General features: G+C 42.3%; 1 protein-coding gene across 18 annotated transcripts in view; it reads right to left on the bottom strand.

Annotated features, from left to right (window-relative positions):
- CAPRIN2 (caprin family member 2) overlaps positions 1-16,517 on the bottom strand; it is a 29,694-nt gene extending 13,177 nt beyond the window's left edge. For 5 of the 18 annotated variants that reach the window (XM_083572226.1, XM_083572220.1, XM_083572213.1 and 2 more), the window contains exons 1-13: positions 16,357-16,517; positions 14,491-14,756; positions 13,152-13,214; positions 11,038-11,124; positions 10,330-10,568; positions 9,015-9,097; positions 7,794-7,982; positions 7,286-7,329; positions 5,915-6,574; positions 4,881-4,976; positions 1,556-1,684; positions 1,224-1,299; positions 3-55 (exon numbers count right to left, since the gene is read on the bottom strand). In XM_083572226.1, coding sequence (XP_083428352.1) covers positions 3-55; positions 1,224-1,299; positions 1,556-1,684; positions 4,881-4,976; positions 5,915-6,574; positions 7,286-7,329; positions 7,794-7,982; positions 9,015-9,097; positions 10,330-10,568; positions 11,038-11,124; positions 13,152-13,214; positions 14,491-14,742 — 1,971 coding nt within the window. In that variant the 5' untranslated portion in view covers positions 14,743-14,756; positions 16,357-16,517. Of the gene's footprint in view, positions 1-2; positions 56-1,223; positions 1,300-1,555; positions 1,685-4,880; positions 4,977-5,914; positions 6,575-7,285; positions 7,330-7,793; positions 7,983-9,014; positions 9,098-10,329; positions 10,569-11,037; positions 11,125-11,965; positions 12,023-13,151; positions 13,215-14,490; positions 14,757-15,491; positions 15,515-16,356 lie in introns of those variants that run through there. The other 13 variants (XM_083572215.1, XM_083572223.1, XM_083572216.1 and 10 more) reach the window with 7 other exon arrangements.
- Between the last annotated feature and the right edge of the window lie 295 nt (positions 16,518-16,812).

Genomic DNA, 16,812 nt, shown 5'->3' with positions numbered 1-16,812 from the left:
ACCTGAACCGGTTCCTCAGGGAAATCATTTTGGCTTGAAAGTTGTTCATTAGGTGCTACAAAATATGGGAACATTTGGTTATGCCCTTTCTACACATGAAACTGCTCTTCAAATATCAGAGTTGAACTACCACCATAACAATGTATGCCTGATGCTAGATAATCTATTAAGACAATGCTAACATATAAGGTTTTATTTAAATATATATGTATGTTTACTGATACTTGAAAATGGAGTTGTAAAAAGTCAGCAAGATGTACAAATCAAAATAAAATAAAAACCATAATAACTGTGACTGAGTGGAGTACAGAGGTTGTTTACATTATGTTCATCTTTATATTAAGTAATAAATATGGAGCAACTGTCCAGAGTTGACATCTGAATGAAATCAAATCACAAGCCATCAACAACAACAAAACATCAGCTGAGAAAGGGGACAGTCCGAGACATGTCTAGGCCAACCAAAGAGTCTGCTGGGAGGAAGGGAGGTAAATATTCCCTCTATAGTGATGTATGAGTCATTGGCGTTTTGTACAATACATTATTGTTGGTTATTAAAGTTGTAAATAGAAACTATACTATTTCAAAATATCTGCAGTGGTAAGTTCAGACAATACAATTTCCCATACACTTTCTAACCATCCAGTATGTGTAGGACCAACAGAAAATCTCACTTGAGGTTTTACATTTAAGAGAATTAGTTCTCATTTAGTGACTATTTATGTCAAGATCAAGGACCAAGTTTCAAAGTTTTAAAAATTGAAATTCAAAGATAAAACTTTTGAAGAAATTTCTAACAGGAAGAATTAAGTTCTGCTCCAGTATCAAGCAACATTTTGGATGCAATGTAATTTAAGAAAATTTACTGCTTAACAGAAATAGAGGCTTTAGGAAAATAATGAACCCTATTAAAGTTTATCTCTTTTTTAAGAGTATATCTCTGCACAATCTGTATAGTGTGTCTATTTATTTCTGGTGGTGGTTGAAGTGACCATAATGGTTGTAACAACAACAAAAAATTGAATTTAAATTAAAGTTTGCATACAATACTTCTAAGATATACCATGAAGTATTAATCTCACCTATCAAACATCTTTTTCACATAGATTTAATAATTTGTTGCTATGCCAGTCTTTTCTGCTTTATGAAAGTGATAAGAGATTCCTAGAACATGAAACAAAATAGGGTCTTCCTTGTTCACCATTAACCACAATTATGATTACCTGTGGAATCAACTGAAGGTGCTTGTGATGAACAAATGGCACGTTGTGAAGGTTTATCAAAATCCAGTAAAGACTCCTTAAAAACAAAAAAGTTACAAGTCTTGCACAATTGAAAAAAACAAGAATCTATTCAGAGATGAATAAAAGTTTACATGTTTTGTGGTGCATTTTAACCTCTGAAAATTGCCTTCAGCAATTGCAAACATGTGCCATTAAAATATCTGAGACCTTAACACCAACTGATGCCCTCCTTTTCATTTTTTCCTTGCGCTCACCATCCGTTAGGTACCTATCATGCTCCCCCAAACTCCATGTTATCCAGGACAACTTACTTGCATGAAATTATAGGTCCCTTGTATTTGAGTCATCAGGTCTTGTAGTCTTTCCCTTCTTAATACTGGATCCTTTGGAAGACTAGTAGAGCAAAACTCTGCAACTGGTTGATGAACAGGTTTAGGTGCCTAATAAAATAATAATAATAAAAATCGCTGAGGAAAATCTTAGTTGAACTATTCAGAGTAGCCAAGATTCCCAGAGTGCTTTTTCCGGTATGCTACTGTATGGGTTAAAGCATGGATAGGCAAACTAAGGTCCGGGGGCCGGATCCGGCCCAATCGCCTTCTAAATCCAGCCCACGGACGGTCCGGGAATCAGCGTGTTTTTGCACAAGTAGAAAGTGTGCTTTTATTTAAAATGCATCTCTGGGTTATTTGTGGGGCATAGGAATTCATTCATTTCCCCCCCAAAATATAGTCCAGCCCCCCACAAGGTCTGAGGGACAGTGGACCGTGTTAGTTTATTCAGCTCCGGCCCTCGAGCTGATACGGCTCATCTTGCCTTGAGCCCAGCAGAGCATAATCCCATAGTCCGTAAACGAAAGGATGAAGCAGGTATGGTGCTACATTGCTAAGCTTTATTTCTAAACTATGCTGAGAGCATACAAATACACATCTTGCCTCTGTGAGAGCAGAGAGCAACTGCCAACAAAGAAACAGGAAACCAGTGACCGTCACATCCAGTCTCCCTTTCCCGTGGGAACCCAACAGTAACTGAACTGTGGAATGAAAACATAGTCCCATGACTTGCAGCTGCTGCTCAGTGAGGGAAACAGAAACCAACATCCCCCTGCTGAAAAAGTTTGCTGACCCCTGGATTAAAGGCTTTGTTGTTGCTGAAGTCAACTTGCAAAACACGAGTAGCCAACATGGTACCCTCTAGATGTTGGAATCCAACTCCCATCAGCCAACAGGGCCAGAGGTCAAGAGCAATGCAAGCTGTAGTCTACAACATCTGGAGAGCACCATGGTGGTTACCCCTCTAATCAATAATATTCTCCCAATGTACATCTTACATTTTACTTCAGGCTTAAATTCTAAACATTGTTACAATGGAGAAAGCCCTCAGTGAACAAAGTAGGGTCTGTGCTGCAGGTACACAATTTCAAGTCAAAAGGGAGGATCCTAGAACCAAGTCCTGAAAGTGGCATTTTCAGAATATGAGCTCCTTTTCAAATTACTATTTTAACAGGAGGTCCATTCATACCTTTCCTGAAGTAGACCTCTTCCTGATATTAAAATTAAAAACTTCCGGATTTTTAAACATTGATCTACTACTACAACGTCCATGCCGATGCCGCTCCCTCCTCACAGGCTCTGGACCTAGTGACTTCCATGGCAACACTAGGGCTCTCCCAGTTTGTTTTGGGCCCCACTCATCAAGTAAGCCACACGCTGGATCTGATCTTTGGGGCTGGCATAGATGTGATCATGCTCCCCGCTGTGGAAGTGCCATGGTCTGATCACTACGCTCTGAAAGCCAAGATTGACTTCCCACACCTCCCCAGCTCGGGTGGCGAACCTATTTGGGCTCGTCCGCAAAAACTGATGGATCCTGATAGATTCCGACAAGCCTTGAGGACTGCTAATCCTTTTAGATTTGTCAGCAGCCTTTGACATGGTCAATCATGATCTTCTGGACCACCGCCTCGCAGACGTGGGGATACAGGGCATAGCCCGTAACTGGTTGTGCTCTTTTATCTCTGGTCGGGGACAGAGGGTGGCACTAGGGAGGGAAATGTCGTTGTGCCACTCCTTGGTGTGTGGAGTGCCGCAGGGCGCAATTCTCTCCCCGATGCTTTTTAACATCTTTATGCGCCCCCTTGCCCAGATTATCCAGAGCTTTGGGCTGGGCTGTCATCAATATGCTGATGACACTCAGCTCTATCTGCTGATGGATGGTCACACCGACTCGGCCCCAAACACACTGACCAGATGCTTGGAAGCTGTAGCTGGATGGTTTCGTGGGAGCCGATTGAAACTAAATCCTTCACAGAGGTCCTATGGCTAGGTCAGGATGGCATGGGGATGAGGGACCAACTCCCTTCTCTTGCGGGGGCCCAATTAGTGCCATTGCCTTCCATTAAGAGTTTGGGTGTAATCCTTGACGCCTCACTTTCCATGGAGGCGCAAGTTACAGCAACAGCCAAGGCGACATTTTTCCACCTTCGCCGCATCAAGCAGTTGGTCCCTTACCTTTCCCACCCCGACCTGGCCACAGTGATCCATGCGACGGTCATCTCCAGGCTTGACTACTGTAATTCGCTCTACGCGGGGCTGCCCTTGAAGCTGTCCCAGAAACTCAAGCGGGTACAGAATGCTGCAGCGAGGCTCCTCACGGGGTCTCTGCCATGGGAGCATATTCACCCAGTGCTTTTCAAGCTACACTGGCTCCCGGTGGAGTACAGGGTCAGATTTAAGGTGCTGCTTTTGACCTTTAAAGCCCTTCACGGCCTAGGACCCTTGTACCTACGGGACCGCCTCTCCTGGTATGCCCCACGGAGAGCCTCAAGGTCCATAAATAACAACACCCTAGTGGTCCCAGGCCCTAAGGAAGTTAGATTGGCTTCAACCAGAGCCAGGGCCTTTTCAACTCTGGCTCCGGCCTGGTGGAACGCTCTGCCTCATGAGACCAGGGCACTACAGGACCTGATTTCTTTCCGCAGGGCCTGTAAGACAGAGTTGTTCCGCCTGGCCTTTGGCTTGGAGCCAATTTGATTCCCTCCTCCTCTTTCTTTTTTCTTTTCCTTCTCCTCCTGTGATGAGGCTACATTTTAATATTCCATTATTTTAATGTTGTTTTTTATTTTTGTTTTTAAGTTGTAATCATTCATCTTGTTTTTATTATTGCTTGTAAGCCGCTCTGAGCCCGGCCTTGGCTGGGGAGGGCGGGGTATAAATAAAAAATTATTATTATTATTATTATTATTATTATTACTACTACTACTAAGGTTATGAATTGATTCCTGAGACACTCAACTTAGGAAGCTGCCTTACAGAGGGCAGACCACTGGTCTGTCTAGCTCAGTACTGTCTGCTACTGACTGGCAGCAGCTCACCAGGAATTCAGACAAGGGTCTTTTCCCAGTCCAACCTGGAGGTGCCAGGAATTGAACCTGTGGCCTCCTGCATGCAAAGCAGATGCTCTACCACTCAGCCCTATGTAACAACTTGAACAGTTTTTCTTTGGCTTTAAATTCTCCTTTCCCTGGAAAGATTCAAAGTGGATACTTCACACAGGAAGTATTCCAGCTGTTCTCAGGATTCTAAGTTTAAGCATTTTGAAGCATTTCCTATGATCAGTATGACCAAAAAAGCAAACCTGAAGGCTGTTTTCAAAGCTCCTAGGTAGTTTACAAGGTTCTCCAACAGACGTAGCATCAATGCCTCCTTCATTCACTCCATCTGTCTTTTCATCCTATGTAAAATAAGAATTCCATGTATTAGATTTATTATAATATGACTTAGCAATGTACACCTTTTACATAAATACACCACAGACTCAGTGTTATACACAAAGTATCAGATTAGCTAACTTTTGAAAGCCCCATTACCTAATGGCATTTTACTGTAACCACTTGTTTCATGTCAGAATCAAACTTCAGTCTGAGCTCTCATTTCTATATTAAAAAGCATTTAGAAATATGTTTTGACAAATTGATTGTTTAAGTAGAGATCAGTCATACAGAAGGATCTAATCTCAGCTGATTGATAAGGTTGATGAGCCCTATCTGCCACTCACTTCCCTCTCCAGCACAAGCAGAAACCACTGACTGTTGGACCCACTATTAGTCTTGTTTGTTCAATCTGCAGAGACTGTCTTCACATGCAGGGAAGTCCCTAACTCACCAAGGGGTTGAGACCCATTGGCTACCCTCACCTTCTCCTTTAATCCTAGCAACCCTGTCATGTAGGTTAAAAAAAGCCTTCCAGATTCATTATCCTTCCCTCATTTTTTTTATTATAGAAATCCAAAACTGATCCAAACTTGGAGGTCTATGTCTATATTCCCCCCTGCTCTATTCCTCTATTATATATTACTCCCCCTTTTTGAACATCTAGAATCTTCAAGCTTTGTGATCAGCAATGCTAAGTTCTCTCCCCCTTGCCATTCCAAATATGAACTTGGCAAAAATTCACTGAACAGCAAACTATTTACACCCCTTTAGGTTTAGTTTATTTCCATGTCCAAATATTTGCTGAGAACACTGTTTCATGTAGAGTTATACTGTGGCAAAAAATAAGCTGGTCATTGACAAAGCCCAAACTTTGAACTTTTAGATACATCACCACCCTAAACTGCAGTTTTAGTATAAAAATATTGTACAGGCAATACTATTGTTTATACCAACTCACTTCACTGGGTCCCAAATCAGGCTTCTTTGGCCCAGATTCTTCCTTTGAGGTAAGGTTTTCAGCTCCCCATATCTTTGGAGGGTTCTGTAATGGCTTCTGAAGTGCTTGCCGTGGTCCCTCAGATGTTTCCCAAACCTTTGGGGGTTGGGTTTTTTGTTCCCTCTCTTGCTTGATGTGTGCTACCCATTGCTTTGCAGGTTCGTGTTTCTTTTGCTCCTCCTCTCCAACACATGCACTCCAAAGCTTCGCAGGTTCCGGTTTTTCCACCCTTATTTGAGCAACCCATGTTTTTGGACATTGTGGCTTTTGTTCCTGCTCTTCCTTAGCTTTGCTCATCCAGTGTTTAGGGGAGGCCCGCTGTTCTCTAACCTGAGTTCCCCATGGCTTCAGAACTTCCTCCTTGTGATCATCATCACCACCTTCCTTAAGATGAGCTTCCCAAGGCTTTGAAAGTTCCAGTTTCTTTCCCTGCTGCCTTACAGATTCCAGAGTTTTAACATAATCTTGTTTCTGCTTCTGCTCCTGCTCTTCCATGTCAACAAGCATTTCCCAGGACTTTGGAGGTTCATTTGTTTTAACATGTTCCACTTCCCAAGGTTTGGATTCCTCAGGCTTCTTAATAGGGGAGTCAGCTTCAGGCAAATAGTGCCTATTAAGAAACTATACAAACCAAAGAAACGTAGCATTTTACCAGTACTCATCTTATTGCTAGCACAATTAAGGCTCATGTGAAATCATTCCAGAAAGTTGCTGTACAAGAGTCATCCAACTGGACTGAATTGTACATTTTCCAAAAATGTTTGTAAAGCTGTGTGATAGTGAACCGTCCTAAGATCTTATGATGAAGGGCAGTATATAAATTTAATAAATAAATGTCGAGATCTTCAGACATAAAGACAAAACACTTGCTTTCAGATTTACAAAATGCTACTGTGCCATCCTGAATACTCATTATATGGTTCTCTTATTGAGAACATCTGCTGCAGCTTCCTGGCTAGTTTATATCCAGGATTCTTGAAAGAGAGAAATATGCCTGGTTTAAGACCACAGCAAGGTAGTTGGCTTGGTTCAAAAAACCACAGTGATAGCACAGAAAATCCACATTGTGCTAGAGACTATGCCCATAAACCCTCAAAGCTAAACAGGCAGCTGATTGTTAATTCTACCTCACTGCACCCTGTCTCAAAGTCAAAGGATTTATGGACTCCCATTTGGCAATTGCCTTGCTACAAATTTCTTCAAGTGGAGCTTTCTGAGAAATTCCTGTATTATCTCCAGTTTTTAGTTCTAGCATCACTGCACTGATATAGCAAGCTATTCTGCAGTTTAACACTAATTTCTTCTACTGTAGCATATCATTTAATAACTTACCTCTTGAGGCTGTATCTCAGACTGAATGGGCTCCATTTGAGGTGCTAGGAAGAAGGATTGCATAATTTAGATTCAAGTTCTCACAAAGCCAAATGATAGAAAACAGTTTGCTTCTCTAAGCATCCATAGCACATTCATTTTTGCCGGGTGGGCGGGGGGGGGGGGGGAGACCAAACAAAATGACTTACAATTCAGGCTAGTCTAGCAACCACCTCTGAGAATTTGCTAATGTCCAGTATTATAGTACGAAGTCACACAACTTCTTCTGTATTTCTTACTAAATACATTTAGTAGGAAAGTTTAAAATTAATCCCAAACAGCTAGGGTTGTTTTATTATTGTGGTACAATTGATTTTAACCACCAATAAAGCCTAAAGAAGGTGAAGAGCAGAATATACATAACTTATTTAGCTAAAAATTTAAGCTATATAAATTGACATGTAAATTTAAGACATACATCTGTACTGTATCAGCAGTTAAGAATTTAAGATTTCTACAAATATATTACCTGATTCACTGACATGCTCTGAATCTGAGGGTTGTCTTGTTCTTTCAGGTCTTTGCATTTCTTCACACAACTCAGGTCTTGTAGACAGTTCTTTTGATTCCTCTTTTAGTGGTAGGTTGGAAGGAGCAGGAGTTTTTTCAAAATAACCAGAATTTAACAGTTTAGATATCAAATCCTTCAGGTATTTATCTAGAGGACAGAGAGTTGAATGTTAAGCAGATTAAAAGATCACAAAATGAGTTTTCAGTTTTGGGATATGACACCATCTCATCTTAACAAATAAAGATCAAACGTTTTTTCTTGGCACAATATATTCTTGGAAATGTTTTTAAGTAAATACTTAAGAGGATTTTGAAAGGGCAATGTAATTCAGGCATTTAAGTTAACCAAAAGACCCCAAAAAATTACAGTTGTGAACACTGAGAACATCCACAGAACACCCTTGATTTCAAGAACTAATTGGCTTATTGGTAAAAGACTGTCATATCCTCAAACATTAAAAAAAAATAATGCAGCCTTGGGAAGTTATCCTGAGATATACTCTGAAGAATATATGCCTTAAGCACAGGGATGCTGAACTCACAACTGGTTAAAAGACCAATTTCCCTATCTAGCAAATCTCCTGGAGTCACACCCATAAATGTGCTGGTCTACCTTAATTATATACCAAGATAAAACATGGTTCCTACAGCTGTGGGAACTCACCTGTTATTAAACACTTAACACATAAATGCAATCCCATGTACAGTACATCTACATAATATTGTGGCTTGCTTATTAAGTAAAATGACTTCCCACCCATGATAACAGACTGAGCACAATGCATCTAGCAGTACTTCCTCTTTGCATTCCTTGCACACACTCAAGGTCTGTTCTGGAGAGTTGGGAGTCTTCTGGAGCAGATTGTGGGTGCAGGGAGAGGAAAGGAAGAGGAGGTTCTGTCATGTTTGTTCATGCCATATTGGATATTGCCCAAACTGTGCAGTGGGGAACTACAGGCCATACTGGGGATCTCTAAACAGTTATAAACAATCTGCATTTATGTTGACCTAACCAAGCAACAACAGTTACTGGCCTAGAAAATAATTCTTTCGAGCAAGGGAAGGAACAATATAAGTATGTTTCTGAACTGGAATAAATGTTCTAATCCCAATCTTGCTATGAAGTATTTTGCCTGGAGACGGTAGACGTTAGATGCAAAAATATCTAAAGGGTACTCACAAGTTGTCCCAGCTACTGTTTTTTCACTGCCTTCTAGCAGATCCCAGAAGTAGCGTGATGATTGCTCCATTTGGTCTTCAACACTTCATGCCAGAGGGGGAAAATAAGTGTCAGTGCCAGATCACATACACAATTCTCAAAAGAAATAAAATGTGGGGGGGGGGGGGTGGAGTGGAAAACAGGCAATTCTCCAACTAAACCAAAACACTCAAATTTTAGAACAACAATTTGAGCAGCAGGAGGTCTTAGGAGATGCCAATAGGGTCTCTCTTGATGACAGCAACACTAAGGTTTCTGGGAACAATAAGCACATCAGCCTGGATTTGCCCAGCATGGCTTTTCAATTAAAAACCCAAATGTGCAAATTAGAAGTTGATACCACTGGTATCCCCAAGATTAGCCAGTAGTCTGTGTTGCATATGCAATATGATTTCATTTAGTGTTGCATATGAAGTCTCCTCGTTCAGAGAACTAAGCCACAACATCTCAGTTCAGTCCTCAGAATACATATTACGGTGCTCCATTAGTTGTTCAGACAATTCTGTAAGTTGTCCCCTGAATAGTATTTGCTTGAAGAGTTTTATGTTTACCCCAGTCTTTTTTGGGGATAAACAAACAGGTGAAAGCCACAAAGCCAGCTCTATCAGCCTTGTAACCCTAAGGCAGCTTTCCCCAACCTGGTGCCCTTGCTAGACTACAACTCTCATCATCAATCATGTTGACTGGGGCTGATGAGAACTGTAGACTACCACCACCTGGTAGACTACAACCACTCCAGGTTTAAAAAGGCTGCCCAAAGAAATAATATATATATTTCTAAACACAAAGTTCTGTAAAACAAACTATGCCAAGCACTGAGCACCAGGATGGCTGGGCAATTGTTGACATGCTGTGACTTAGAAGGGATCCACTACCAGGAGTTGACTGGCTCCTGCCATTCTTGCTCCATCATACGTAAAGGAACAATGAAGCAACAGCAGGAAAAAAAGAAGGAACTGCCTGTCACTGATAGATCCAATTCGCACCACTATCTTAAGCGACAAACAATTGCTCCCTTAACAGTGGGTGCCCCCTCACTTTGCAGGCAAAAACCTGCTAACCTCGCTCTCTCTGCAGTGAGAAAATAACTGTGGCAAGGAGGAAAGAAAGCACCAGCAGCAAGGAGGCTGGAGGCAGCTCATCCAAAGAGCTATCCTGAAAGGGCCTCCTATGCGGAAAACCCATAAGGTTTCAAAACTACACTTCTAATAAAGCTAAATGTCCAAATGCTAGCACAGATTCGCTTTGCAATTTAAGTAAGGACACATTTACTTACCTCACGCCTTCATTTCTTCCTGAGCAGGTCAATTTTGCAAAATTAATGAGGTAGTCTAGTTCTTTAGAAGACAAAAATATTGCGCCATTCAAGCCACATCTGAAGTCTTTCTGCACGTGCTCTTGAGTGAAACTCTGCAACACATACTGGACCTGCAGTACTGTGCGGAGTTTCTTCTTCTCTGCTTCAAGCTTCATTATACTCTCCCTTCTCTGTGCTTTCCTCTGTGCTTTTAGAAGCTGTATTAATATAAAAACAAAACAGGCATAATTACACAAGTTCCTGACAGATCCGACCAGCAGCTGGACTGTAGCTCAGAGAAGTCAATCCAAAGTCTTACCTAAGTCATCTTCTTAATGAAGGTGCTAAAGATTTTTCCTCAAGTCTCTAACAACACCTTTCAACTTCTACAATCATTCCACTTATCATACAACAAATGTTCAAAGCTTAAGTTTCTGGGTAGTGTTTCATATCAGGGTAGGATGGAATGACAGGGGTGGGATGGAAGAGGAGTACTCCATATCAACATTTTTGGCGCTGATATGCAAGAAGGCACCGGACATACAAGAGTAGAGACCCAACTCCAGATTCTCAGACAAGTGGGGATGGGGGAAGGATAAAGAGAACCTGAACAAAGCCTGCCTCCCCTCACAAAGTGGATCCTAAGCCACACCAACCCATTTCTAGTCAATAATTCAATCTACTTACATCTTGACTAAGCCCAGAAAATGTCTTCTGAAGGTCTTTAGCAAACTCCAAGTTATGGATCACTTCATCATATTTTTCAACAGCTTCCTGTAATCAGCCACACATTATTATTATTCATCATGTATAAAGTGCCTAGAATTATGAAGCACCAATGTTTTAAGAAGACTGTCCTTTAATGTACACAAAGCTTCCAGTAACATCTCAACTTCTGATAGTCATAAGGTGCTAAACCTGAGGAGCAGTGTGAGCAACAGCCACTATGACTAAATTATAAGGTGACTTAAAAAGAATTTTAATTATGAAGTTTTCTGCCATGTACTGGTTATACAGTTAAAACCAATGATGGATTTTTTAGAAGATACATACAATGAAGGCTGCTATAGATCTGTCATTATTATATTATTTTACTACTTACAAAAGCAGCTATAATTTACAGAATGCTATATTATTATTATTATTATTATTATTATTATTATTATTATTATTAACCCGTCTCACACCATGAGGCCCCAAGGCAGGTCACAACAATGTAAAATACAACATTAAAAATAGTTATGCCTCTCTTCTTACATACTCTTCTATCTCTTCTTATATAAAGGACTAGTTGCTCTTCCAGATGATGTTGCAGCAACTCCCATCAACCCCAGCTAGCATGGCTAATAGTCAGGGATGAGGTTCCCCATCTCTGATCTTGAGCAAACTGAGTAGTGCTATGCTAACAATTATCATGCTTACATGTGAAGGACTCGGCTCACTAAGCCAGGAGGAAATCACCATCATAAAGTTCGCAAATTTCTTGCTCAACAATTATGGCTGGAGTGTTTAAGTAGCTATACTTCCCTTCAGCAGTTATTCATCATTCAGGGTTACACCATGGAAAATGGGTTAACAAAGGCCACATCTCCAACTCAAGATGCTCAGTGCTTACCTTGACCACAGATCCGGCAGTTATTTGATCTCTAACAAGCTGTGGCCCAAACTGCATCTATACAATTTGGTAAATGGCAATTAGACAGCACTTCCCCTACCAAAGCAGTAATATCAGATATCACATGCCATAAGCAGCACTATCTTCTATCTCCATCAAAATGATGGAACCAATTTGAACTCTTGGTGTACCAATAGCCCCTTCGTAGCATCAATTTCCCAACCAATTCATCCACTATGGTGTCATGAAGATGATGACATTTAACAACATTTGCTCATATACCTTAGAATTCTAATCCAAAAAGTCTACTAGCTGTGAACCAATAAACTGTATCTTGCTGTATCAGAATAATCTGGAAATGGCAGTGGGGGGAGAGGAGGGGCCGGCAAAGAGAACTATTGAAGAGATTTTGTGTGTAAAGCCCAAGCCATCCTCCATAAAAGAATAAAAGTTATTGTTTCTCTGTGCAGTATTATAATATTTTTGTTAATGCTCACACACAATACTCAAACATGTAAAATTCAAAGTTCATGGCTTTCCTGCTACCTCAATTCATAACCAATCCTGTATAAGAATGGGATAATGCAGCATCACAGTTACTATTACTGGAACTTAAAATACATTTTCTATCCAAACACTGTAAAAAGAGCCAAGAGCCTGAGTCAAAAGGAGCCAACAGCATGAGTCAGGATGAAGATAGATATGCTATTCTCAGCAAAAAGTTAATTATGTTTGATCATTCTGGAGCAGCTTACAGACCTTAGCTGAGAACTATTTTAAGATTTTAGTAGTTTGCTTTCCTATCTATTTTCTACATACTTTCCCAGCCATGTTTGGCCCAGAGGACTGCTTGAAGGTAGGTAGCTCTATTCCCATAGCTTCAATAGGGCCTAAACACAACACAAGACCTCAGTTTGACTGGCACCACTGAAATCAATGAGCAATAACTCTTTGTTAAGATTTGTTGTTGTCTATTCGTTTAGTCATGTCCGACTCTTCATGACCCCATGCACCTGAGCACGCCAGGCACTCCTTTCTTCCACTGCCTCCCGCAGTTTGGTCAAATTGTTAAGATTTAGGCCAGTGTATTTTGCCTAGGCATGAAGGAGCATCTCAGAAGTCTGACATGAGCTGCTGAATTCATTGCTGCAAATGTTTGCAGCAATCAGAAGAACAGAAAGCTTACCAACTGATCCTGATTGAGGGGTTCCCCCTTTTTCAGACGATCTCTGTAGTCTTCTAGTTTGAGCTGAAAACATGTATTGAGAAGTGCAGGATTAGACCATGTATAACCAACTTCTTAAGACTTTAAACATAGACCAGACTTGAATAACATGGATGCCTACACATGCTACCATGCATTTATAGCCTTAAATACAATAACATGCACATCAAAACAACAATAAATTAGACCTCTTTGGCAGACATTTAACATTAGATTTTGGCAGTTAGTTTAAGCAAGAGGTACACAATATATTCATATGAATGGCAAAGGTTGCTGCAGCTCAGCATCAAGTTCTATAAAGATGATGGCAATACAAGAATTTCATAATACTGGAACCACTGTTAAGATATTACCACTGGCAATATATCTAGTTACAGTTGCATAAGGTGAATGTTAGGTTCATAACAGCCTTTCTATGACATTCAAACTCTGGTAACTACTGCAGCTGGATGGCAAAGCCACCTTCCTGCTGAATTAAGACTGGCTAATTAAGCATGAAACTACTTCTAGTCATGTAGGTTTCTTTATATACTTCCAGTAGCACCTTAGAGACCAGCTAAGTTTGTTATTGGTATGAGCTTTCGTGTGCATGTACACTCTGAAGAAGTGTGCATGCACATGAAAGCTCATACCAATAACAAACTTAGTTGGTCTCCAAGGTGCTACTGGAAGGATTTTTTTTTTATTTTGTTTCGACTACGGCAGACAAACACGGCTACCTACTTGTAACTATCTTTATATACTGACAGCACTGACAGACTGCATCAAAATTCAGTAGACAGTTTAATATTGGCATGCACTCTACACTACACACACAGCAGCACCCACCCTTTAGGACTTAGTGGGCCAGTTTGGAAGCCAGAATACCATACTGGCAAAATTGTAATTGAAAAATGGAAGTAAAAGATGTGGGATTTTGCCATTGTAGCCACACAGGGAACACATGAACCTAAAGCTTGTTCTCATCACAGTAACAATAGTTTTTCATGACACCTGAACCAACTCAATACTGACGGCTCATGCAAATTACAGGCCAAAGCATAAAGTTCTTATTTCTCTCTAGTCATAAACTCTAGCCACTATGTTTTATTAATCTAATTTTGAAGGCTGGCAAGTATCTTAAGTGAAATCAGTTTATAGTTACACAGCATTTCACACTTTCATAAGCAATAAATACAGGCCTTTCACCTCAAAGAGCTTTCAATCCAATAGACAACGGCAAGAAAGAGTGAATGAACAAACACAGTAGTTTGGGCAGTTTCCTTTGGTACCATTTCTCTAATCTAGGAGAGATACATACCTTCTTTTTCTCAATGTTCCTGATCTTGTGTTTCATGCAGATAAGTCCATTATCAATGTAAGTCTCATACGCCTGGGAAGCCGTTGCAGCAGAACTCAAAGCTGCCTGCAGGGGGCTCAAGGGAGGCTGATTGTCCCCATGTGGGCCCTGAGTCACCTGCTGCTTGGCGGGTTTCATGCTCTTCTCCTCCGTTTCCTCAGAGGGGCATGAAGGCGAAGTGTGGCAAAGCGGGGACTGTGAAAGCTGCACCATTGAAACAGCTAGGGCTGCAAAGAAACTGGTACTGTTTAGTTTTTCCCTCACAGCTGCAACTTCAGCATCCAGTTACTATTAGGTTTGTCATCTACACAGTGAGCATCGAATGTGCCTTTTGTGGAACATGCACCATTACGGAACAGGAGAGGCATCCAGAAACCAGTATTTCTCTGTTCAGATAACTTTACAATTGAGAGCACTTTAACATCCTCATCCATAATCTATTCTAGATGGGGGCGGGGACTGATTTAAACAGCTGCAGACCTACCAGCATTTGGGTCAATAAGATTCCTGAAGAAGGGGAGTCTCTCCTTTCTTTCCCTTATTCCCCATTCCAGTAAGATGCCAGCTAATACTAATCACTATCCTAAACTCTTTGCATGCATGTACCAACTAGAACATCAAATCTATATGCCACTTTCCTATACAGGCAAACAAACAAACCAACCTACTGGAGGCTTTAGCCCTCCCCACCTGCACTAGAAACAGGGTCACAAATAAGGCATCAGCAATTCCTCATGCTGGAGACCGAAGCTAGCAGAGGAGTGCCTAAACATCTTTTCAGGAAGAACACAAGACTTTCATTATGTATCTCTAATTGGTTAATTCACCTATGTACCAGCAGAAAAAAATTACTTCCAGAGAGGAAGCCCTGTGGGTCAGTTGCTGTGTGTGTGTGTGTGTGTGTGTGTGTGTATAGAGTTCACACCAGCATCAAACACAATTTGAGAAAGATGCTAGGTTACCCATTACCAACAAATTAGCAGTTGGGAAGCAGGTGAGCAAGACATTTCCTCATTCCTTACTGAAAATCCAAGGGCAGCTGAGCGTCCAAGGTAAAAAAAAACCCCAGCCATGTCGAGGCACTCTGCTTAAGTCGTCCTTCGTCAGAAGGTTCGAGGGCATCACACAGAGCAGCGAATGAAACAATTTGGCGGCACGTCGCCGTTCTGTTCCAAGCCCGTCTCGCTACTTTCAGCGGTGCTCCTCCTCCCAGTGAAAGGCGCACCATGTTGCAGCCTCACAGCGCAGCACCGCCGCCCCCCGCCCGCCCGCTCACTAGGGCAGCTAATACCACATTCACACGTGCGCTTATTCCCAGGCAGGCAAGTGCGTGCAGGGCCGAGGCCTCAAAGCTCCCTCCCCTGAAAGGGCGTCCAGAGAACAAGGCGCAGCTTGCCTGGCAGGAAAAGGGAGCAAGCAGGGCGGCCACACAACCTGCACCACTGGAGGGGTTTTGTACGGCGTTTTGTTCCACGAGAGGAAAGACACCGGGGGATTCTGTCCGCTGTCGGGAAGGGAGGGTGGCTGTAATTATGGGCTACATCCAACTATGGATAAAAGGAGGGGGGGTAATAAGCGACGTCGAGTTATCTTCTCCGCTCACGGAGGCGGGATAACGGCGAAGGTAGTCGGTCGTTCCTTTCCCCGCAGCGTTCCCGACCACAAACGCCACCAGCCCCCGGGATACGCCGTCCCATGTACTGCCTTCCTTCCCTCCCTCACATCGCCGCCTCACCCACGCGGAGGAGGCGGGGGCGGCATCTGTTCCCGCGCTGCACGAGCAACCGCTGCCTCCCGCCCGCCGGACCCCGCCCTTCGCCAACTCACCTCAGCAGCCTAAACTCGCTCAAGCCCACCCGCCGGCCGGCTGGCCTCCCGCCTTATAAACCCGCCCCGGCAGCGGGGAGATAAGGGGGCGGAGCCTCCGCGGAAAAGTCACACGCCGGCTTCCCAATCGCCAGCCGGCCACAAGCTGCCCAATCAGCCGCCGCGGCAACCGCGTGGCCTACTGCCGCTCGCGCGTTCGGCCCCGCCCCCGCGTGACATGCCGGACCGTTAACTGGTGAGGAGAAAAGAAGGTTGTGAGGTGTCCGGGCGTCCTCAAGGAAGGTGATGTGTTTGTATGTCTCAGTCAAAGGTTCCAGTCCTGACCAGGATGATCTACACGTTCAGACACACATACAGTCCCTCCCATACGGTGTTTTAAAGCATCAAGCAACACTCCAGAATACTTTAAAATGCACTAAAACCACTGAAAACATATGCTTATTACGGTTTCTTTTT

This window comes from Podarcis filfolensis (genome assembly GCF_964270895.1).
Source record: "Podarcis filfolensis genome assembly, chromosome: 10".
In the NCBI taxonomy this organism is placed as follows: Eukaryota; Metazoa; Chordata; class Lepidosauria; order Squamata; family Lacertidae; genus Podarcis; species Podarcis filfolensis.
Note: the sequence above shows the minus strand (reverse complement) of the source record. Positions and strands in the feature narration are given on the sequence as shown.